At 33.4% G+C, this 24,814-nt stretch overlaps 1 protein-coding gene across 2 annotated transcripts in view; it reads right to left on the bottom strand.

Annotated features, from left to right (window-relative positions):
* Window positions 1–24,814, bottom strand: part of KLHL1 (kelch-like family member 1) — a 457,257-nt gene that overhangs the window by 260,468 nt on the left and 171,975 nt on the right. For both annotated transcript variants that reach the window (XM_011932164.1, XM_011932163.1), the window contains one exon: window positions 16,011–16,147. In XM_011932164.1, coding sequence (XP_011787554.1) covers window positions 16,011–16,147 — 137 coding nt within the window. The remainder of the gene's footprint in view (window positions 1–16,010; window positions 16,148–24,814) is intronic.

Genomic DNA, 24,814 nt, shown 5'->3' with positions numbered 1-24,814 from the left:
AAAATTTATTTGATAAAATATCAAAAACATAATTTTTCAAAGAACAAATTGAGAAACTAGACTTCATACAATTCCCTGCAAGACTGAGCTAAGATCATGCCACTGCACTCCAGCCTGAGTAACAGAATAAGACCCTGCCTCTATTTAAAAGAAAAAGAAAAAAAAAAAGCCACTGTAGGATGTTTTATTAAAGGAATAAAAAGATGAACTATAAACCAGGAAAAAAGTTTGCAAATCATATCTGATAAAATATTATATAGAGAATATTTCAAGAATTTTCAAACTAAATTAAAAAAAACTGGGCAAATGATTTATACAAAATACAGACAACCCACAAAAGAAAATGTATGAACAAAAAATGCTTAATATTTTCAGTGCTTCAGAAAATGCACATTCCAAACACAATGACAGACCACAACACCTCTACTAGAACTGCTTGTGGAAATGTGAAATGATAAAACTACTTTAGAAAACCATTTTGCAGTTTTATCTCCTCCATGACTCAGCCATTCTGCTCCTGTGTTTGCTCAAGAGTAAAGGAAGAATATTCTGATACAAAGTCTTGTACATGAATGTTTACAGAAAATTTATTTTGCAATGGCCAAGAGCTGGAAAGGACTAAAATGTGAATTGACAGGTAAATGTCTAAACAAAATTGGAGTATGTCTATTCAGTGGAATAGTTCATAATAATAATAAAAAATTATTGATTATGAAATATCATGGTTAATTATGTTGAGTGCAAGGTAATTAGGCCGAGTGAAAGAAACCAGACAGAAAAGAAATACAAACTCTATGATTAACTTCAAAATTCTTGAAAGTCCCAAAAAATCTGGTGTGTAAGGAATCAGATCACTGATGCTTATGTACTAGGTCAGAATAAGGAAGGACAACAAGATAGATTGCAAAAGGACATGAGAAAACATTTGATGATTACAGATATATTCATTAATTTGTGGTGAGTATATGCATATGCCAAACGTATCAAATTATACACTTTGTGTATGTACAGTTTATTGTATCTCGATTATTCATCAATAAAGTATTAAAAAGAATACTCAACTGTATTTTCAAAATATATTTAATAAATGATTTGAGTTGACAAGTAGATGGAAACATATTCTGAGTGCTTAAATGCAAACAAAAATCAAACAAATATACGATATTATAATTTACAATGAGGGTTGTGTGATTTTATTTTTCTTTGTTTTCCTTTTTTTTTCTTTTTGAGGCAAGGTCTTATTCTGTCATCTGGGCTGAAGGGCAGTGGAATGATCATAGCTCACTGCTTCCTTGAACCCCTGGTCTCAAGTTATCCTCTTGCCTCAGCCTCCCACGTAGGTGAGATTACAGGTATGCACCACTAGGTTCAGCTATGTATTTTTATTTTTGTAGCAATTAGGTGTTGCTATGTTGCCCAGGTTAGTCTAGAACTTCTGGTCCCAAGCCATCCTCTTGCCTTGGCCTCCCAAATTGTTGGGATTTACAGGTGTGAGCTACCATGCCTGGCCAATAATTTTTTCTGAATGTTTGCAATATCATGCAAAACATGATTATAGTCATGACAATTCACATATGCTATTATTAGGTTGATCAAAAAGTAATTGTGGTTTTTGTCATTACTTTCAATGGGAAAATTGCAATTACTTTTGCACCAACCTATCATATGAAAAACATATTCTTAATATAATCTTAAAAATTTGAGCCTGCCATACAAAACTCTGTGTGTGTGTGTGTGTGTGTGTGTGTGTATGAGAAGACCTTCCTACTCCATCACTGTGGCTAATTCTTGTGTGTTTCCATCACTCCTTCTGAACATTCTGACCCATATTGATATCTCTATTATGCTCTCTTCCCTTAAGCTCTTTCAGTGTTTCATTTGTTTTCTGCTGGGACTCTGACTGATAAAGTGAATATTGGATGTGGACAGCAAGGAATAAAATCTCAGAGGATTCCACATAGTTTGGCTTGGGTGTCCAGGAAAATGGCATATGATTGACTATTTATATTCGAAAAGTATATTACTGTATTTCTTTATATGTGTGTGTATTTTTACCTTCCCAGATCAATACTTGAAAAAAGATTCAGCAGCAATATACATACTTACAGGGTTTTTACGATATTTTCTTGAAACATATTTATTCTGTCTAAATTCTAACCCCTGATAATAATACACTTCATAATAATTCAGACAGAATTTTTTCAGAGCATCTCTCAATTATTTCCCCAAAAAAGAAAACAAGGAATTTTCACAAGATACCCGTAGAATAATATTTTTATTTATTGTTAGCTTTGGAGGTTAATTTGAGTATTATAACCACTGTTTTTTTCAAATAGTTTTAATATTGTATTTTCTAAAACTTGGAATGTATCCAATGAAAGAATCTATTTGTTAAAGCCAGAGGCACAAATGGAATATTAGCCAGTGTCAAGCTTCAATGCACACAAATTAAGCTACCTCATGCATGCTATATTTCTTTATATCTGTAACGTGTCCATTGCTCAGACAGACCTAGATGTAAAAAGAAAAAGGGTAGCCAAGTATTTGACTTAAAAGGTACCTTTTTAAAAAGCACGAAAACTACTAATGGAAAGAAAAGTAATTCTACATTTTCATTCACAGTTGATTTCAAGGCATAACGTTCTCAAATAAGCTTACTAAAAGGGACAACCTACATGTTTTTAATTAGGTGCCATAGAAAACTGGGTTAAAAATACACGATAGCCATATTAAACTTGAGATACCTAAGAAGTCGATGTTTCTAATAACAGTCAACTTCTAGAGATTGTTTTCAAATAAAAATGAAATGTTTATAATCTCTCTTAGCAAGTTGAGAGGAGCTTTGTCTCCAGAGTTAATTAATTGAGAGGGTCGACACATCATCAGGAAACAGGCATCTCCTCAAGTGACTTCCTCAATTTCTGTCATAGTTGCCATAATTTCAGGTTTCAGATTCAGACAGGAAAACATGTAGCAAAAGAGGAATTATTTATTTATGTATATATCTCTTACATCAGTGAAGAAACTTTTACCAAAGAATCCCCAGAAATTTTTCTCCAAGTTGCTCTCGCAAAAATTGTGTCACATAATCATGCCTAACTCAATCATTAGGAAAGGAGTGAAATACAAATAATTGGTTTTGATCCTATAAACTGCTTATAAAAAGAGTCATCCTCCTCTGATTCAACTGGGGAACTATTCTATTTTTGAATAGAGTACCAATAAGGTGTGCTACATTTATCCACAATTATATCTTAAGTAAATGCTAAGGCCACTAAATCTTCCAAATATGTATGAGTAGACTTAAACTGTGTTTTTCTATAAGATATTTGAATTTGTACTTCATTGACATAAAAATATGTAAAACAGAATGGGAATGAAAAAGTGAAGTTTACAGAAGAATATATATTGATACGGTTCTCTTTCTTATTAGACACATCATCCCCTATTAACAAATGCACAGAGTATCTTTATTTCATTTACAAAATATGTTATATTGGGAATGTATGTTTCCAAAAGTATTGTTTTAGAAATGTGCATTCTACCAGACAAGTGCAAAAACTGCCTATAAAATTCACAAAGTAAATTAAATTTATCTATCATCATTCTGTTAAATTGAAAAAGAGAGAAACAATGTCAATGTCACTCTAGAAATTCAAACTTCAAAATTGATATTTTTAGTAACTCACAGGTATTTTAAAAATATAGTTTTATATGAAAATACTTCTAGATTAAAAGAAAATTGCAAAGATAGTACAGTGATTTTTCCGTATAACATATACCTGTTTCCCCCATTATTAACATCTTACATGCATATATGTGTTATATTAATGAACAAATGTTGTTACATTACTATCAACTAAAATTTGTACTCCACATTCCATAGATTTTTTTTTTTTTCTTTTCTTACCTAATGTCCTTTTTCTGTTCCAGGATACCATTCAGAATAGTACATCTCATTTACTCATTCTGTCTCATTAGGCAACTCTTTGCTGTGGCAGTTTTCAGACTTTCCTTTTTTTGATGACTTTGACAGTTTTGAGGAGTACTAATTTAATATTTCATAAAATGTCCTTCAACTGATATTTTGCTGATTATTATTAGACCGGGGTTATGAATGAAGTTTCTGTCTCATCACATGCTATTAAAGAAACATTATCAACGTGACTTATCACTGGTGACAGTCATCTTGATCATGTGTGGAGGTAGTGTATGTTAGGTTTCTCCACTGTAATGTTATTCTTTATTACCTTTACATACTATACTCTATGGAAGAAAGTCCCTATGCACAGCCTACACTTAAGGAGAGGGGAGTCGTACTCTATGTCCATAAGGATGGAATAACTGGCATAAATACTTTCGAATTCTTCTACATGGGAAATTTGTCTGTTCCCCATCATTTATTGGTATATTCAATTATTTATATCAGTCATTTCATAGAATTTTTTGAATAAATGTTTCAAGAAAGGAAAGAGAGTTAAAGGGATTTGGTTTAGGCAATTTACAAATATTTTTAACAGTTAAAGGAATTTAAATTTTACCGCAATTTAGAATTTTGCTATCATCAAATTATTCCTTATTGCCAACTTGTACAACGTTATTGGCACTCTGGCCTCTCTCTCAGGTCAGAAAGAAAATCCTAGTTGTCTTCTAAAAATTACAGCAAACTGATTTTAGAAAACAGAATATAAGTTCTACCTATGAAATTCTATAATCTTAGAGCTAATCAATCTATAAACTATGTCATGCATGCCTTCCAGTCACAAGAAATACATGGTTTTGTTTTTTGAGTACTAAATACATCTCAGAGTTCAAGAGAACCTGTTAGAAAAGTCAGAAAAAGTTATGCAAAGAGCAGTTCAAAAGTAGCTGTGACAATACAAGCCATTATTCGTTTAATTTCTATCTGTCCACCTTACTCCTATAAAAGTCCACTGCGGCCGGGCGCAGTGGCTCAAGCCTGTAATCCCAGCAGTTTGGGAGGCCGAGACGGGCAGATCACGAGGTCAGGAGATCGAGACCATCCTGGCTAACACAGTGAAACCCCGTCTCTACTGAAAAATACAAAAAAACTAGCCGGGCGAGGTGGCGGGAGCCTGTAGTCCCAGCTACTTGGGAGGCTGAGGCAGGAGAATGGCGTGAACCCGGGAGGCGGAGCTTGCAGTGAGCTGAGATCCGGTCACTGCACTCCAGCCTGGGCGACAGAGTGAGACTCCGTCTCAAAAAAAAAAAAAAAAAAAAAAAAAAGTCCACTGCGTGATAGGTAAGAATTAAACATGTTAATAGCTCAAATTTACTTAAATTGCTTTAAAGCTACTCTAATTATATATTCATCATTTGAAAAGAACAAGGAATCGTTTTCAGAGAAAAAGCAACATTCCCTTGACTCACATCGATGCACAGGTGTTAAGCTCCCTCAACTTTAACAACAGAGTGCATGTCTTATTTTCAAATTTATTATACTTTATGACTCTGTACCTAATCAACTCCATAGATTTTTTTTTCCACTCTTACTACTTTCTATGGAGTTTAACCTAAAATAGCATGTCATGCAACACTCGAGGAAATTTTAGTTGTAAGAACAGCAGAAAAAAAAAAAAAAAATGATTAATTCATGGTCACAGAAGTTATTTAAATCTTTACTTAAGTAAAATAATGTGTCTATCTAAGCACTAGACTTATCACAGATATGTCCTTTTGGTCATTATTTTAATTTAGGATACCTTTATGTAGAACATATGCTCTTGAACTTGGCAGAGACAATTCAATTCCCTTTAAATTAATTGTACTTTGAACTCAGTTGAGTTTGATTTTCAGATTTAAACATTCTGTTGCTTAATGTGTGAAATTATTAGAGACTTGTGCTCCTGGACAAAATAATTTGAACTTGAATCAGCCAACAGAAGCAACAGTTCTATAATTCATTGTTATATACACTTTTGGCTAAATAGTGAAGATGTCTAAAGTAGCATATACAGTGGTGTAGGTATACATATATGTGTGTGTGTGTGTGTGTAATATAACAACACCCATGTTTATGGTGAGGAAAATGTTTGCCTTTAGTTTGTAATATAACTGATTATGCTTACCTCTTTGTCTTGGTGACTGAGAAGAAAAACTAATTGGTCTGTCATTTCTATGAATACAAACAGAGTTTTAAGACATTTACTTATTGTAAAAATTATACCATAGGTGTTTTTATTTGAATTTGAATGCCTTTCCAAATATTTTCTGTTTGATTTATAAAGCCTTATACACCATGGATATTTAGAAATAAAACTAGGATGAAAGCCATAACTTGGTGGCTTATGTAAATAGCTGAATTTGTTTTCTTCTGCTGTACTCTATCTCATCAGGAAACTAGAATGGAGATAGAAAGGGGTAAGTATGTCAGTAGGAGCATGTTTCTGTAGAACCAGATTATATTGAAGTTATCTGCAGAGCTCTTCCATCTTGAGATGCTTAAATATTTTATACAGTAACTTGGGTGGATTTGATGTAGAAAGAAAAATGTTGGCAGTTTTGATATTTTATCTGAAATTCTGTCCAGATTGTGAGTTCTACCATCCTGCCCTCTGAGTCCACCATACCCTCCTCCTCTCCACTCTTAAGTTTCTGTGTTGACAGAGGTTGTTTTATTTTTGTTTAACAGGTAATTTTTTATGAGGCTCTATTTGATTTCCAAAATATGCTTCATATGTTACCTCTTTACCTTGCTGCTACATTATAGGTCATTTTTAGACATCACCATTTTTATTTTCTGACTGCGAATATTCATGCCTTTCTTGAAATCTTCACATCTCACAATCCATATTTAAAATCAATATTTCTTAGCCCCAGTGAACTGGAAGTGCAGTAGTTACAGAGTGCTACCAAGGGGGCATACAGATACAGCATTTCCGATAAGTATGAAATTCTTTCCGAAAACACTACCTAGCACATTGAGTTATGTCATAGGTCATATAATTGTTATTTCCCCACTTGGATAGTGCATTTTGAAGCCATTTTAAGATGTGGAAAACTTAAGTTAAATAAATGTAAGCAAGGGGGTTTGATTACAAGGTTCTAAATATATTTTGTTTAACTGAATTTGGCAAGTAAAATAGTAATTTATAAAAATAATTCAAAAAGTCCTATTACATCATTTTTGAATTAGTCAAATTTGTCAGTTAATCAAAAATGCTTATTAATCAGAAAGCAGAATGCATAGCCCAGGAAAACACATGAAAATAATTAATGACATATATTTCCAAGTAGTATTTACATTTTTCAGGCATGGATCTATCAGGAATAAACTTATATTCTAGACAAATGCAAAATAGTTTTTATTTTTTTTTGTAAGACTGAATCCCATTACCAGCCTTTAGAATTTCTTTATTGACTTTTATTTTGCATTATCCGCTCCTCTCACCACACCTAAACATTTCTGTAGAGAAAAAAATACGAGGTGGGACAGATTCATCAGACTCATGTAAGTGCCATTTGACTAGGACATTTTCTCTGGTAGAGTATTGTGACAAGAGTGCAATAATAGCCAGAATATGCAGAGACAAAAACTCAAGTTCACAGTCCAAAGGAATCAGTGACCAAGGTATTCCTTCAGAAAGTCTTCAGCATGCCGTCCACTTCCGGCTAAAATGTGTTTTCCTGGTTGGATTGCACTAGTATCCCTCAACTGAAGGAAACAAAGTGTTTAAAATTAAAGTGCTTAGTGTTCCCATTTTAAGCGTCCTTTCCCAAGTATAATGGGAAAGTGAACTCTTCATTAAAAATGGCAAAATGGTAATTTGCAGAAGTCTTAAGAAGGGTGCAATGACAGGGTTGTTTTGCTTGTTTTTATTTGCTTGTTTTCCCCCATACTATCAGCAAATCATATCAGCTCTACCAAATTTTAAATGAAAGATATTAACAGATACTTAAAATGGAAGTAAAATAGTGTTTTCAAAGAAAGGTATTATTTAAAAACATTTAGGAAATTGGTGCTTCAGTTGCTTAAATTATAAGATAAAGTTGAATATTGTGAGGCATAGCTAAGATTTGCATGGAAAATTCTGGAAAATGTTACTAATTGAATATTGTAATATTTTTATGATTCGTCTTTAGATGAATATGATAAAATAAAATTAAACTTAAAATTATGAAATTATGAATGTGCAAGTCTGAAGATGACATTTTAAATAGTGCTAAGAAGCATCAATCACAATTCTCCATTTGGGTATCATCTATATAACTTTCTCAGGCTACTTATAATTTGATATACAACAATATTAATTGTAAGAAAAAATATATATGATGGCAGTTGTTACCAGGTCAATGGAAAATCGTGCTTTTCACTCAATGTGGCAATGACATAAGTAATTATGAGTAGCACTGCCTTTCATATTAAGCAGACAGAATGCTGAATAACTCTAGATCTAGTAGAAAAGATGTCAAAATGCCCATGGAAAAATTAGCCCATTATTTTACATCTTATAATAATTTTGTTGACATGTAGCTAAGGTGCCATTTCTGTATCTGACAATATGATGTTGACTACCTACGTATCTCAGAATATTGCTGTAAGGATCAATTAAGATAAAACATGACAAAATCATGGATATAATACACAATACAAATCCATCTCAAATACACAAGGTAGCAAAATTATAAGCTAGTTTTTTAAAAAATGTACCATTATACATGTATACCAAATCATACGTATGAATTAAAAAACACATCATAATGCTGAAACATACAGTAAATTGGACTCAAAATTAATAAATGATTGATAAGCAAAGTGAATATATGCTCCCAGTTCTCAGATGTTATTTTTATTCTTATGAAGGATCGTGCAAAGGATTTGAACTTATAAAATCATATATTCTGCATAATCATCATAACTGAGTGTTTGCTACATGCTAAACTTTATGCTAAACTAGCTTAATTTTACAAGTTTACTCCTTAAAGTAATCCTCTCACTTAAAGACTATTATTTTCCCTTTCTTACATTTAAGGAATCTTAAGACTTCGGAAAGTTAAGTAATTTGACCAAGATCCATAACTGTAAAATGGGTAAGCCCAAGAGATATTTCAAGTACTTAATGAGAAGCAAGAAACAGGTGCATGCAAATTAGAATAAATGTCCAAGAGTCAGAATGAACTTTGGGCTGCCCACATCACACTGAGTGGTAGTTGCATATCAATTCAAGGGAAGGTCAAAATAGGTCCTGGATATCTAGTGTTAAATTCTACAGACCACACTTACAAATACAAAGGAATAAAGTGTATAAGTGTTTTCAAAGTACAGGTGGAAAAATCATAAGAAAATACAGTGAACCTTATGATTAAAGTAGGAAAATACATAGCAGGTACCCTGAACATTTGGAAAAGTGGTGATTGAATTCAATTCAATGATTCAATTCCCAGCTTTTAATAAAGTAAAGGAAAATGAAAACAATTATAAGACTGAGAGCAACAGAAAAATAAAATCCAAACAGATTGTTTAAGAAAGTAAAGTTGATTATGGGACCCGAGTGATTTTTCTTACTTCGAAACCCAGAAAATAACTGTGACTTACACTATGATAGATACATAACCCTTACTCCTAAATATTAAAAGTCACGTAGCTATTTCTTTTGCAGTCTCTCTATTAAGCCTCATGGCACAAAGCCAAAACACTGTTCAATAACAACAATAAAAAGCTTCATAACAGTCACAAAATAGAAATCGTTTTTATTGTCTATTTTGGCACAATATTTTTTCCCAAATTAGTTTTATATGATAGTACTCAATGTTTTACACACACACACACACAATTTTAAACACCTATATGCACAAATGAAACAAAGTTTCCTGCTAAAATGGTGGAACGGTAAGGATTTGATGGTGATATACAAATTATGTTATTGATTTTATTTTTATTACTTTTTTAATTGAATATACAGGTTGCTTAAATATCCTCTGAAAATTGCTTACATCTATACCTTTAAATAATGGGTAATAATAATACATAAAACTAGTCTTTGAAGGCTCAGTTTCGTAAATCGAGAATAGAATTTTACATCTATTAAAAGCCTTAAGTTTAAAACTAATAACGTCCTAATGGGCTTGCATAATTCATGCCACTTGAATTAAACCAGTAATAAAAATGAAACAATAATTTACTTTTAATTACAATAAAAATTCTGTACAATGCTCTTTAAATGGTAAAGTCCAGGTTGATATACACTTTTTAATATTAAAGCAGGACATTAAACATCTCAGCCCCTATGTGTGTATATTTATTTCATTCTAATGTTTGGCAGTAAGCAGAAGCAATCTTAACATTTCTTAGCATGTACGAAGACTTTAATTAACTTCAGTGGCACACAACCTTTTTTCACAAGGAAGTTAACACTTCAATATGATTAAAGGTCTGCCATTTGGCAGTTTAATTTCCTACCCCTCTTCTTAATACCACTACTAGATGGACAGCTTCCTTTATTTAAACCTTGTCCTTATCAGTTCTCTAGAGGAACTGACATTTTGTTAGTAACCTTGCAATTCCATCTCCCATATTTTTTAGAACTCTATTTTCTTACACATCAATGAACACAGTATATTTTCAAGTATGTCAGGATAGTAGAGATTATGTAAGAGATAAACTAGGAGGAAATTTCTATCAGTCTAAAAGCAACTGAAAAATATAGTGAACCTCAGTGCATCCTTTTCAAATATATTATAGTTTTTCTTTTCTTTTCAAAATGTGAACATCCATATTTGGCTGTGATTGAAATCCGAATGTGTGTGCAAGTGGATTCAAAATCAATATCTGTTGTTTTCAAAATTTGATTCTATTATTAAATGAGGAAACACTAGGAGATATATATATATATACACATATATATCATATATCAAATATATACTTGAGATATATATATATATATATCAAAAAGTATGTTTATACCAAAATAAGATAACAAAAATTTTTATTTAGTGATAAATTTGAAGACCCTTAAAGGCAAGGAACATGTACAATTCAGCATATTATTTTTCAGACCCCATCATAAGGCATAGCACATAGTAGACATATAAATATAGTAAAATTTGAGAGTTGTTCAGTGTATTCATAGGACAAAGACCGTCAGGCATTAATATGCTTGAATTGTCAGGCACCATTGCTACCTAAGGGGAGCTAGCATTAGATGAGGAGAAACTATGAACCAAACATGCACTGAACCACTATATAGCAATATGAGAGTCGGTTTAAGCTATTCAAACTATTTTGAGAGCAAGACAGCTATGAGTCACTTCAATGAACTCCTATCATAACTGATACTCTATAAAAGTACACAAATCTGATAGAGACAATACCAGTCAATTCATGTTCTGATGTTCCTATTCCAGTAACAGAGTCCACAACTTACTATTGATCATTTTAAGGTAATTTTTAACTCATTGATTGGGCAGCATTAAGAAATTTAGAGACTTTGAATATATATTTGTGTACCCATATTAATTTAAAGCAGACCAACACATTTGTGATCTATCTCAAGAAGATTTTATAAATGCTTATTTGAAATATGAAATATGTAATTCTCAAAAAAATAGATTTTCTGCTTTGCACATGCTTAGCATAGAAAAGCATTCCTCTGTAAAATGTATAATGTTCAGGATGGAATATCTGAAGTTCTAGACATTGCTACCTCTCTAGATGATTTGAACATAAGATATTGTAAGGCCTAATTATCTTTTCTTCTCTGACCTCATGTTTCTGAGGATGATTCATAGAATAACTACTGAATAACTTTAACTTCACTATGCCGAATCAAAGGCTTATTGAAGATTAAACGAATAATATCTCAGTTTTCATTTCTATTCAACCTAATAGAAAAATGGAACTACAGAACAGGAGATGCATTAGGCATAGGCAAATGCTCACAAAGCTGTTTCTAAGTCAATTTGACACATCAAAACTGAGAATGCCAAAAAGTGTATAGTGATACATAGATTTTGCTACTTTTAAAAACAAAAGTAAAGAACTTTTGCATTATGCCCTGCTCCATATAATCCTGTGCGTTGCCAAAATGGTTTAAAGGTTTATGACATTTTAAGCTGTATTCTACCAGTTTTTTATACAGATGGTTCCTGACTTATCAGGGTTTGATTTTCAATTTTTGGACATTATGATGGCATGAAAGTGATATGCATTCACTATATTCCTTGATTAACAAAGAAGGTAGCACATCCAGATAAATCCATTGCAAGCTAAGGAGCATGGATATATACAGTTTACATGGTATCTTTTTCTAATACACACTGTGACTCTCTTCATGCCATAAGTGCTCAAATATTGTTAGCAGAATTATTATTTGATTTTGAAAAACTGGTATACAATTTTATAAGTACTGATATACAATCTGATTCCAACTAAATATTTTATTTACAATTTAAGATACCAGTTATAAAACAGCACTACTTTAAAACACACACTGTTGCCAAAACGGACCTTTGCTCTTTACAAATGCCTAAGATCACAAACAGATTTTCTAGCAGAAAACGGTGAAGAAAACCCAATAGAAAGCCTTAAAAGAAAAGAATTTGAAATTGCTTATACTGCTACTTAAGAATTTAGAAAAATGACATAAACTTCATATTAAGTATATCATAATTTCTCTAACATCAGTGTAAATGTTCTTTCCATTTATGAGCTGTTACAATGTGGGGAAAACTGACCTTATGGTGTCTTTTATTTTAAGTAAAGAAATTAACTTCATACCTTAAAAGTAGTCAGCATTGTTTCACAACCTCATTATTATCCCAAATAGTTCCAAGAATTATTATTTTTTAAAATTCTTTTGACACAAACACGTTACTGGATTTTTACTCTATTGTACGTATTGCTAAGTATTAACCTTTTCATGAGTATAATTTTTTCTTTTAAGAAAACTTCTTTTGAACTGTTATCACCATTGCTGTCTCTCAATGATACCAAGGCCATTCTTACCAATTACCTAGTAATAATAATAATAATAATAATAATATTAAAAGTCTACATGTTTGCTTTAGTTCTTACTGAATTTCTCTGAAGAACTTGATCTAATTGCTTCTCATCTAATTTTTTGGACTACGGGTAACATGTTGGATGAGTTAAATAGAGAGAGTGTTTCCCATATCTTACTACGTACAATTTTTTACTACATAAAATTCTATAAAAGATTATCTTTTCAATCAAACACTATTAAACTATAATCATTGAAGCTTATCTCAAACATTCATTCTAAGCCCGCTTTATTCATGTACTTTGTCCTTAATTTCTAAGTTAGTAAGATAAATTACCTACATCTGGTTCCATCAAATCTTACACATTTTTCAGAGTTCATAAAACGTTATATATTTAAATCATTTAAAAACACTCTGACCTATCTTATTAAACACATTGCTTCTAGAGCTAATAATTAACTATCAATCATTGACATAGTTGATCCTCTTTAGTTTCACCAAAGCTTCTCAAACCTTAAGATTAAAAAGTATATATATTCTTAAATGGCTGGAATTTTACATCTATTCCCTCTCATTCAGTTTTTTCTGTTTTCTGGGATATATTTATTTTTAGCTTTCCTTAAACAAAAGTCTTAGATATTAGTTAGCTGTTGAGTTAGGTAGATAGTGCAGTTACCTCCCATGCTTCCCTTTCTGTGCAGCTGATCACTCGTTCTTTTCTATTGTTATAATTTGTTACATTGCATATGACAAAAAGCAAGATATTTGTCTTATGCCATGCCTGCAATTTTTCCAGTAACACCCTATAAATATTTTCCTCATCTAACACATTTCTGTAAACTCACAACTAAAAATTTAAGGTATTGGAGCACAGGCCAAAGTGGCAGTGGCAGCTGAGAGGCATTTTTGTATCCTGTCTGCCCTCTACAAAGCAGAGCCAAATCTGGGTCATTATATTCAGCAGGGAGCTTTGAAACACCTTCCAACTTTGTACAGCAGGATGCTGAGTGTCTTTTGACCTAGTTTTACGCACAGGAAATGCAAGACTGCCAGACCATAGAGCCTGGAAGTGTTAGGTTCTTAGATCTATGTCTTTTAGTTGCTGGAAGGATTCCTAAAATGTTAGCTTCATGATTCTTCCCTTTCCAGGAAACAATAATGTAATTATGCTTGCTACCTCTTGGCTCAGAGGTTACTATTCCTCCATACGACTGTTTCAGGTTGTATGCAAATTGAAATTGACCAAGATGGTCTTAATATTTGCCTCAATTTCACTAAATTTTGGACAGAATTATTCCTGACTTTAAGCTGACCCCTCTTTTTTCAGAGTACTCATTTTAAAAAACATGGAATTGTAATTTTTTCTCTAATCCTTTGAGATGTTAAGTCTTTTTAAAAACCTCTTGCTAGTTTTACAATCCAGTACTTTTTTTTTCCCCAAAGGCCTGAACATCGTATCTTTGAAATGTAAACATCAAGGGAAATAGCTCCCCTATGCCTCAGTTTCTGGAGGAGAGTAGAAGCCTAACTTGGGTGAACAAATTGCTTCAAGTTGTAAAACTATCCTTTCGCAAAGATGAGAAAGTTTACTTTTTCTTTAGTAAAACCAATTAACAAACACAGATGGGCCTGTGCTCTCCCTCTGACCTTGGCACTTAAAAATCCTCCCTTCCTTCATTTCAGTAAACTTCAGACTGAGTTTGGGTCTCTCTCCTAATGCAATATCCTTGAATAAAGTCTTCTTTACCTGTTTAACTTTGTCTAGTACGATTTTCTCCAGCAAAATATTACTTTAAAACTGCTAAGACCAAAAAATGTCTAAGTATTTCCCTCACATTGCTGCTTTAAGATTAAGCAGCCAGAGCATGTGGACTTTTTTTTTTTTTTTTCAGTAAGTTTATTTACTGAGTGTTATCTTAGTATTAGCAAATCTTTCTCCAGTATAAGTGAAACCCTTAAAGAGGATAGAGTCCTCCTCGTTCCCAGGTGTTTGGGCTCCAGTGACTGATCTTCACAATGTCATCTCATTTTTCTGTTAGCAGAAATGCTGTAAAAATAAAACTCCTTAAACTACATTCCTGCTGCTTTGATAACTAGGCCAGAATCTGCCTTTCTTCATCTCACACCAGTATTAAGAATTTAGGTAACATGAACCACATTCCATTTATAAGAAATAATACATAAAACAAACCATCAATATATACTGTCTGCCTTGGTTTCTTTCACAAGATTTTATGTCCTCCTCTTCTGGCTAAATGTAAATAGTTATTAAAAAGTATAAGCCCCGATAATGCTCTGTGTGTTTTATGCCTTCTAACTCTCTTAACATTTGGCATTATATCACATTTATGTCCTCATCTACATCTTCTGTTCATTTGGTCTGTGAGCTTCACGAGGGCAAATACATAGATTTTTTAGTTATTCTCTGCATACACAATTAATACTTGCATACTGTGTAACATTCAACAAATATTTGCTACAATGACAAAATTATTTGAATGCACCAATAACGCAATACAAAGATCAACAGAAGATGTCAACATAATAGATCAGAAAAAAAAAAACTTCAAAAATATCATTTGCACAACTCTAAGTATCTATTGTCCATTTCAAATGATTTGTCAAGTCCACATTAACTATTCTGTGAAAGTTTTTACATTAAAGTAACACATTGCAGGGAGAAAGTTATTTGAACCCATCATTTCCAAAAGAAAAGACAATTAGAATCTCCTTTCTTTCTTAAGCAAACATGGTCATAAACAAATTTTTATTCAATAATTTGTATCCACCCTGTTTCTCTCCCAGGTTCTACTGTTTACTTATTTATGTAAGCCAGTTTAAATCCTTTATGGAAGAATGAAATGTATATGTATACATATATACATTTGTAATTTTACTGATAATAAAAAGTTAGTCTGATTTTTGATCTACTAAATAGTATTCAACTGAAAAGATACAGAATTTTTTAAAAAGCTTTAAATCCCGTACTTAAAGGAAATGAGCTAAAATTTAAAAGACATCAGTATGATGTTATAATTACTTTGCCATACCTGTATATGCAAATTGGACAAGGTCCCAGAGAGCATTGGGGTCTATGCCTTCCATTTTGATCTCCTCTTGCTTGGCTTCACAAACATCGCTTGTAAACATGGCCGCAAAATAGTCGGAGACTGAACTCAGAACAAGCCTGAAAGAGTCACAGGTTCTAATTTAGGTCATGAATGTAAGGCAGAAAATCACTGTGTCAACCAGAAAGCAACGCAGAGCACAGAATCAATCTATTGATCAATCAGTTAATGCATTTTATTTATTGCCTCATGAGTTGTACTTTACAAAACTGATTGAATAAATCTTCCCCTAACTTTTCGTAAAAGAGCATTCTCATACATTTTCTTCTATCACTTTAAAGATGTTTTGTCTTTCACATTTAGGGCTTCAGGCTTTTTAAATAATACATTATAGTTTTCTTTATGTAATGACCCACCTTCCACCATGCTAACTTTCCCCATTGAACTATCGTGAATTTGAACGCATAATGTATATTGATCTGCTGGTGAGATTTCTATTATGTTTTGTTTATTTGCCTGTTCTTGTGCCAATAAAATAGTATTTTAAAAATATATATCGGTCTTTATAACCCATAAGGCAAATACCTCTCTTTAATATTTTAAATTTAACTATTAGTAACATTTTATTATTTAGTAAGTAGAATTTTAGGCTTTCAAGTCTTAAGTAATATTTTAAGTTTTAAAAATAATTCCTAAAGCATTTTGATTTAAAAATTCATTACCTTTTTCATTTTATTTGAGGAGATTTGGTATAATTTTCATATGAATTCATTCCATCTAAAATTATAAAATATCTATCCCTATATTCAGGATACTTTGTTTCCTTTTCAATTTTAAAGTTTTCCTGAAAATTGCTATATAGATTCTTGGTTGATACTTATATCGTTACAATTTTGTTGGCTTTGTGTATACTATCTACTTTTTATTCTATTTTTGTTGATTTTTCTGTTATAATTTATTGAAAAATTCATAGATTCATCCTTTATCTGGTACATCTGGTGAATTATTTTTGCTAGTTCTTTTGATTCTGCTATTTCTTTTTACATTTAGGGAGATAACTACATCATCTGCAAGTGATATTCCTTTGACTTATTCCTGTTCATTCTGTATAACTCCTCTTCTTTCTCTTTCCTTACGACCTCATCTACCACCTCCGGTGCTGTGTTAAACAATTCCTCTGTGACAGAGGCATTTTGTGTTTTTTTCTATATTAACAGGAATGCATCTAAAATTTCTCTCTTCAGTATGATTCCTGCTGAATATATTTGGAATATAAGTTTCACTAAGTCAGAAAATCCTCTTTAATTTCTAGTTTTGCAAACAATTTTTATAATATTTGGGTATTAAAATGTATAATGTTTGAATGATACTTTTACAATGAAAAAATATTATTATATTTTCAAGTATAATTATAAGATAAATAAATCTCTAATTTTATTTTCTTGTATTTTCCAGATTTTGAATCGAGGTTATAGTGGTCTCATAATATGAGCTGGTAGTTACAACCTTTTAATGTTGTGTAACAACTTTTAGAGTAAAGCAATTACTTTTTCCTTTAAGATCTTTCAGAAATTACCTGAAAAACCGTCTACATTTGGCTATTTTGAAGAAGACTTTCCTAATATCATTTCCATTATTTACTAAGTCACAAAACTTATTCAAATGCTTTATTTCTTCATATATTCACTTTTGCATCTTAAATTTTCCAAAGTTTTTTTTCACTTTATTTAAATCCTAACATCAATTTATTTGTCTATAATTTCAACTTTTTTTTAGAGACAGTATCTCATTCTGTTGTCTAGGATGTTGTTCTGTGGCATGATCATAGCTCATAGCAGCCTTGAACCCCAGGGCTCAAAGCAGTCTGCTTGCCTCAGCCTCTTGAGCTGGGACAACATGCACAAAGCAGCACACCCAGCATGGGTTCTAAAATGTCTAATGTATATTGTTCACAAAATTACATTTGGTTTTAGTTGTACAAATTTATATTTGTTTTAAATTTGTTCTATTTGTTCTTTGGATGAGTCTTTATACAGTAATTATTTCATATCATTCATTATGTTGACTACATGTTTTTCACATGTGTGTATGCACATACATGTGTGTTTAAAGTGGTTGCTCTATGGCAGGAACCAGAAATTTGTTTTCCATAAAGGGCCAAATAGGAAATATTTTACATGTTGAGAATTGTACACATAATCTCTGCTGCATATTTTCCTTTAAAGAAAAACTCAATCAATTGAAAATTCAAAAATGCATTTTAGCTTATGGTCTACACAAAAACGAGTTGCACAGCAGATTCGGCCCCTGCTTGGATATTTGCTGAATTTGTCTAGAGATCACATTAACCAATAACAGTCTGCCTTCATGGATACTGTAAGAAATGTGCAACATAAAACACTCCCTCTGCTAGTCAGAAATCTAAAAGAAGAACATCACTGTGATAGCAAAAATATTTTTAAATTTACTGCTTTTTTCACCATTTTTGATGCTTTCCATTCATTTGCGAAGTCGACTTTAATCTGATATCAATATTGGAAGAAATATCTTTAGTTATTTCTTTTACTATAAGTCTGATGTCAAAAAATAAAAAAAAATACAGCTTTCATTTATTTGAAGATGATTTTATGTAGTTACCTATGTAGTACGTTTTAAAAGTTATTTACACATGTTAAAGAATTCTAGGGTGAGTTTTTTTTGAAATTGAAATATAGAATTTCATTATAAATTAGACATCACTGTTGGAGTTTTTTTTTGGTCAATTTGTTTGTTTGTTTTAAAAATAAGGTCTTGCTTTGTCACCCAGGCTGGAGTCCAAAGACACAATCATAGCTCATTGGCACCTCAAACTCCTGGGCCCAAGTAATTCTTCTGCCTCAGCCTCTCAAGCAGCTGGGACCACAAGCATTCACTACCATGCCTAGCTAGTTTTTGTATTTTTTGTAGACAGGGTCTTGCTATGTTGCCCAGGCTGGTCTGGAGCTCCTGGCCTCGAGTAATCGTCCTGACTCAGCCTACCAAAGCATTGGGATTACAGGTACGAGACACTACACCCAGACCACCTTATTTTTAATAGAAAGCTAGCTTTCATTCTTATAGTTGTTTTCCTGATGCAATATGCCCTTTATTTTTGTTTTCAACTTTTTTCTTTTGATCTTAGGGTTTTAGTTATTTAGCCATAAGTGGGACTTAATATTTACTCACCATATGATTTTCTGTACTTTCTGGAGCAGTGGATGGATCTTTGAAATCAATTTTTGAAAATTATCTGCAAATAGTTACTCATATTTTCACCAAATTAACTCTCTGACACATTCTAGGACTCAAATTGCATATATAGTTCAACAACTGAGAATGCTACAGGGACTATTCAATCTTAACTCATTTTACACTCAATTTTTGTTTTGCTCTCTGCTTTACTTTAGGTAATTTCTAATCAGTTGAATTTTCTCAAATGTCTTTATATTCCCAATTGCTTTATTCTTTGTTATCTATCTTTTCCCATAAATATTTTGAATTATTTATGATAGTTACTTTTATTTTCTTTTCTAATACTTTAAAGACCATGGTCATCTCTTGGACAATTTCCATTGACTGATTTTTATTTGAGCCATCGATAACATTCTCCTACTTTTTCCATTTACAGTCAAATTTGATTGTATAACAGATATTGTAATTCCCCAACAAAAAAGTAGAGGCTAAGAAGGGAGCTGGCCTTTAGTTCTTAGCTGTTGTTATTTGTTCTCTGTTTTGTTTAGTTTGGGTTGTTATTGGTATATTCACAGCTTTTTGATGGCTTTAAAAATAAAGTAAAATTATTTGGTTTATCTGATGGAAAATTGAATTACAAATACAAGTATGCCTTATTTTATTGCATTTCACTTTACAGTGCTTTTCAGATGTTGCAATTTAAAAAAAAAATATGAAGGCTTAAAGCAACTCATTATCTAGCAATCCCATCAGCACAATTTTTCCAACAGCATGTGCTCGCTTCATGTATCTTTGTCACATTTTAGTCATTCTGGCAATATTTCAAATATTTTATTGTTATTATGTCTGTTACATTAATGTGTGACCAGTGATCTTTGATGTTATAATTGTTCTTGTGTGGGGATGTCATAAACCCATATCAGACAATAAACTCAATAAGTACTGTTCTGACTGCTTCACTAACTGGCCACCCCCTCATTACTCCCCTTCTCCATGGGTCTCCCTATTCCCCAAGACACAATATTAAAAAACTAGGCCAACTAGTAACCCTGCAATGCCCTGTAAGTGTCCAAATGAATGGAAGTGTTGCATGTTTCTCACTTTAAATCAAATGCTGGAAATGATTAGGTTTAGTGAGGGAGACATGTAGAAAGTGGAACGAGAGCAAAAGATAAACCTCTTGTGCCAAACACTTAGTCAAGTTGTGAATGCAAAGGAAAAATTCTTGAAGTGAATTAAAAGTGCTACTCTAGTGAATATGTGAATAATAAGAAAGCACAACAGACTTATTCCTGAAATGGAGAAAGTGAATGATCTGGATAGAAGATGAAATCTGGCACAACATTTCCTTGAGCCAAAGCCTAATCCAGAGCAAGGCCCTAACTCTTTCAATTTCGTGAAGGCCGAGAGAGGTGAAGAAATTGCAGAAGAAAAGTACAAAGTTGGCAGAAGTTAGTTTATGAAGTTTAAGGAAAGAAGTCTTCTCCATAACATAAAACTACAAAGTGAAACAGCAAGTGGGTTGGTGCAAAAGTTATTATGGTTTTTGCCATTATTTTTAATGTCAAAAACAGTAATTAATTTTGTCCCAACCTAATAGAAGCTGCAGCTTCTATGATCATTGATGAAAGTGGCTACACTAAACAACAAATTTTTCAATGTTGACCATATATTTAAAGAAGATATCATCTAGGATTTTCATAGTTAGAGAGAAGTCAATGGCTGGCTTCTAAGCTTCAAAGGACAGGCTAACTCTCTTTTTAGGGACTAATGCACCAGTGAGTTTAAATTGAAGCCAATGCTCATCACCATTCTGAAAATCCTAGGGCTCTTAAGAGTTACACTACATCTACTCAGTCAGTGTTTTAGAAATGAAACAATAAAGCCTGGACGAAAGCACATCTGTTTGCAGAATGGCTTACTGAGGGTTTTAAGCCCACAGTTGAGATTTACTGCTCATTGACACTGTGCCTGGTTGCTCAAGAGCGCTGATAGAGATGTACAAGGAGATAAATGTTGTCTTTAGACCTGCTAACATATCCACTGTGCAGCTCAATATGAAACAATTTTGACTTTCAAGTCATATTATTTTTAAAAAGTATATTTCATTTCTTTTGTTTTTCCTTTTTATTTGTACAGATTTTTGCATACACATGCAATTTTGTTACATGTATAGATTGTGTAATGTTCAAGGCAGGGCTTTTAGGGTATCCATCTTCTAAACAATGTACATTGTACCCATTAACCATTTTTTCATATTCCTTCTCCTTCCCACCTCCTCACTCTTCTGGATCTCCGTTATCTATTATTCAACTCTCTATGTCCATGTAATCACAGTTTTTAGCAACTAGTTATGAGTGAGGACATATGACATTTGTCTTTCTGTGCCTGGCTTGTTTCAGTTAAGAAAATGACCTCTAAGTCCATCGATGTGACCATGAATGACATGATTTCATTTTTTTAATGGCTGAATAGTATTCCATATGTATCTATATTACATTTTATTTATCCACTCATCCATTGATGAACAGTTAGGTTGATTCCACATAGTTGATATTGTGAATAGAGGTTCAATGAATATACAAGCACAGGTTTTTTTGATATATTGATTTTGTTTCCTTTGGGTAGACACTCAGTAGTTGGATTGCTGAATTGAATGGTAGTTTTATTTTTAGTTCTTTGAAAAATAAGTCTCTAGATGCTGTAAATAGTAATTTAGTTGAAGCATCTGGTAAAGTAAATTTAAAACTTTCGGAAAAATTACACTGTCCTACATACAATTAAGTACACTCATAAGTCATAGGAGGAAGTAAAAATATCAACTAGTTTGGAAGAAGAGAAGATTCCAACCCTCAAGTATGACTTTGAAGGGTTTAACACATCAGTGGAGGAAGTAACCTTACTAGAAGTAACCTCTAGCCAAAGAACTAGAATTAGAAGTGGAGTCTGAAGATGTAACTGAATTGCTGCAATGTCATGATCAAATTTGAATGGATGAAGAGTTGCTTCTAATGGATGAGCAAAGAAAGTGATTCTTGAGATGGTATCTACTCCTGGTGAAAATTCTGTGAAGATCATTCAAATGACAAGAAAGGATTTAGAATATTACACAAACTGGCAGGGCGTTGTGGCTCATGCCTGTAATCTAAACTTTTTGGGAGGTGGCTGGTGGATCACTTGAGGCCAGGAGTTCAAGACCAGCCTGGTCAAGATGGCAAAATGCTTTCTCTACTAAAAATACAAAAATTAGATGGGTGTGGTGGCATGTGCCTATAATCCCAGTGACTCAGGTGGCTGGAGCATGAGAATCGCTTGAACCCGGGAAATGGAGATTGCAGTGAGCCAAGATCACACCACTGTGCCCCAGCCTAGGGCCACAAAGCAAGACGCTGAATCAAAAAAAAAAAACAAAAAAACAAAAAAATGAATATTACACAAACTTAATTGACAGAGCAGCAGTAGGGTTGAAGAGAATATTGATTACCGTGGATAGAATGCCATCAAACAGCAACCCATGCTATATATATACATATACACACACACACACACACACACACACACACATATATATATACATATACATATATATAAATAAAGGAGAATCAATTGTTGCAACATATTTCATTATTGTCCTATTTTAAAAATAGCCACAGATACCCCAACCTTCTGCAACCACCATCGTGATCAATCAGCAGTCATCAACAGGGAGTTAAGACCCATCACTAGCAAAAAGATTAACACTCCCAGGAGGCTCAGATGATTGTTAGTATATTTTAACAAGAAAGCATTTTTTAAATGACTGTATGTACACATACATACATGATGATGTGCACACTTATTAGACCTACAGTATCATGTAAACAGAACTGATATATTTGTTAAAAATATATATATTTATAAACAAAAACAGGGCTGTTAAAAATCTTAAATATATTGTTTAGATATATAAAATAATCACAAGGCCTCTAGGAAATTTTGAAAGCTTAGAGGAAAGTGAATGACTATAGCCAAGTTAATAGTAGGGGAAATAGGGCAAAGATTTCAAGGGAAATAGGAACTTTTTTTGGATGAGTCAAATGCTTATCACAATGGCCTCCCTTCTACAATCAAATGCCTCAACTGGCAGACTTGTTTTGTTGTTGTTGTTGTTTTAGTTTTGTAGTTTGGGATATAAAATAGTTCTTTTCTTTCTAGGAAGGGGATTTCCATTTTTTTCTGACTGTCAGTGTGACTGTGTCTGATGGGCGGTGGATGCTACCGGCGATTTTCCTTTCCATTCCTTGGAATTTCTCGAGGAGGGTTAGCATTTTATTTAGATCCCGTCAGGAAAAGCTGGGTGTCAGGGGTGGTTCTTCGTGCCTCCTCTTCTCTCTCGTGACTGTGTATGTTTCATTTCATGCTTGCATAGTTTCCAAACATGCCACAGTATAACTTATGTCCCGGGATATATAACTTCAGAGTAAGCATGTTCCAAACATGGAGCGAGAATGAATGTCTGGGGTTGGAGAGACCATTTCCACAGAGAAGGACCGGGAGAGGCAAGCCTGGGAAAGGCTCCAGAGATGGACCCCCCGAGACTCACGCGTGCTGCGAAGGAAGAGAGGCACGCTGACTGCAACTGGGGTGTGGGTGGGGGTTTGGGGGACTCAGCACAGATTCATTGAGAACGTGCCTTTATTTCATTCTGCATTTTCAGCCGATTTATTTCATCCATCCCCTGTTCCAAGCTCCCAGCTCCCTCCCTTGTTATCAGCCTGTTTCCTGCTTGACAACCAGCAGCCACACTAGCTCGCATCTAGGTTTTTTGAAAAAAAAAAGGTCATTACTGTATGTCTTACAGCCATCAGTTCACAAAATTGGACCCAAAATTGGAAGAGCTTCTGGTTAACCCTCAGGAGAATAACTCTATTTGTGACACTGGGAGAGATGAAAAATGAAGACAAGGCTCCTTCCCCTCTGGGATTTGGGAATCTAAGAGCCTGGGCTCTCCAGGAAGCAGAACCTGAGGCAGAGGGCTCAGGTGCTCTTATTCCCTGACAGTCATACTCCCAGGACACAGGCGGGAGGGCCAGGGGCTGAAGCAGGGAAACTAGGACACTTTATGGAGCCGGTTGCTGCTCAGCCCTGCAGATGGCTTTGATATGAGGGACCATGGATTAAGCACTGTGGGTATCAGGAAATGCCCTCTGGCTGTGTGACCAGGAAAGCCCAGCACACGAGGCAAAGTGCCAGGGTTGATCAGGGACCACACGGAGTTGAGGACAGGAGCACCTGATGAGGGCTATGAGATAGGTCTGACACCAGGACGTTAATTAAGACAGATTTATAAACAGATTGGATACTTGATGCAATGGAGAAGATTTGAGAAAGATAAAGCAATGCAAGTGTCCTACATAATCCCTGGAGGTATTGCATGCTGCCCTGTATTCAAAATATATAAATGCGTTCTCAGGGTGATTTTAGTCAAGTTACTCAATGGCTTATGGCTCATCCTCTCGCCTTTTCGAATCTGTGCAGGAGACATCTCCTGACCTTATTCTGAAAAATAGGACCCCCACTCAGCTGCTGCATCCTCC

This window comes from Colobus angolensis, unplaced genomic scaffold (genome assembly GCF_000951035.1).
Source record: "Colobus angolensis palliatus isolate OR3802 unplaced genomic scaffold, Cang.pa_1.0 Scaffold94, whole genome shotgun sequence".
In the NCBI taxonomy this organism is placed as follows: Eukaryota; Metazoa; Chordata; class Mammalia; order Primates; family Cercopithecidae; genus Colobus; species Colobus angolensis.
The sequence above is the reverse complement of the archived record's forward strand: the minus strand, read 5'-3'. Positions and strand labels throughout refer to the sequence as shown.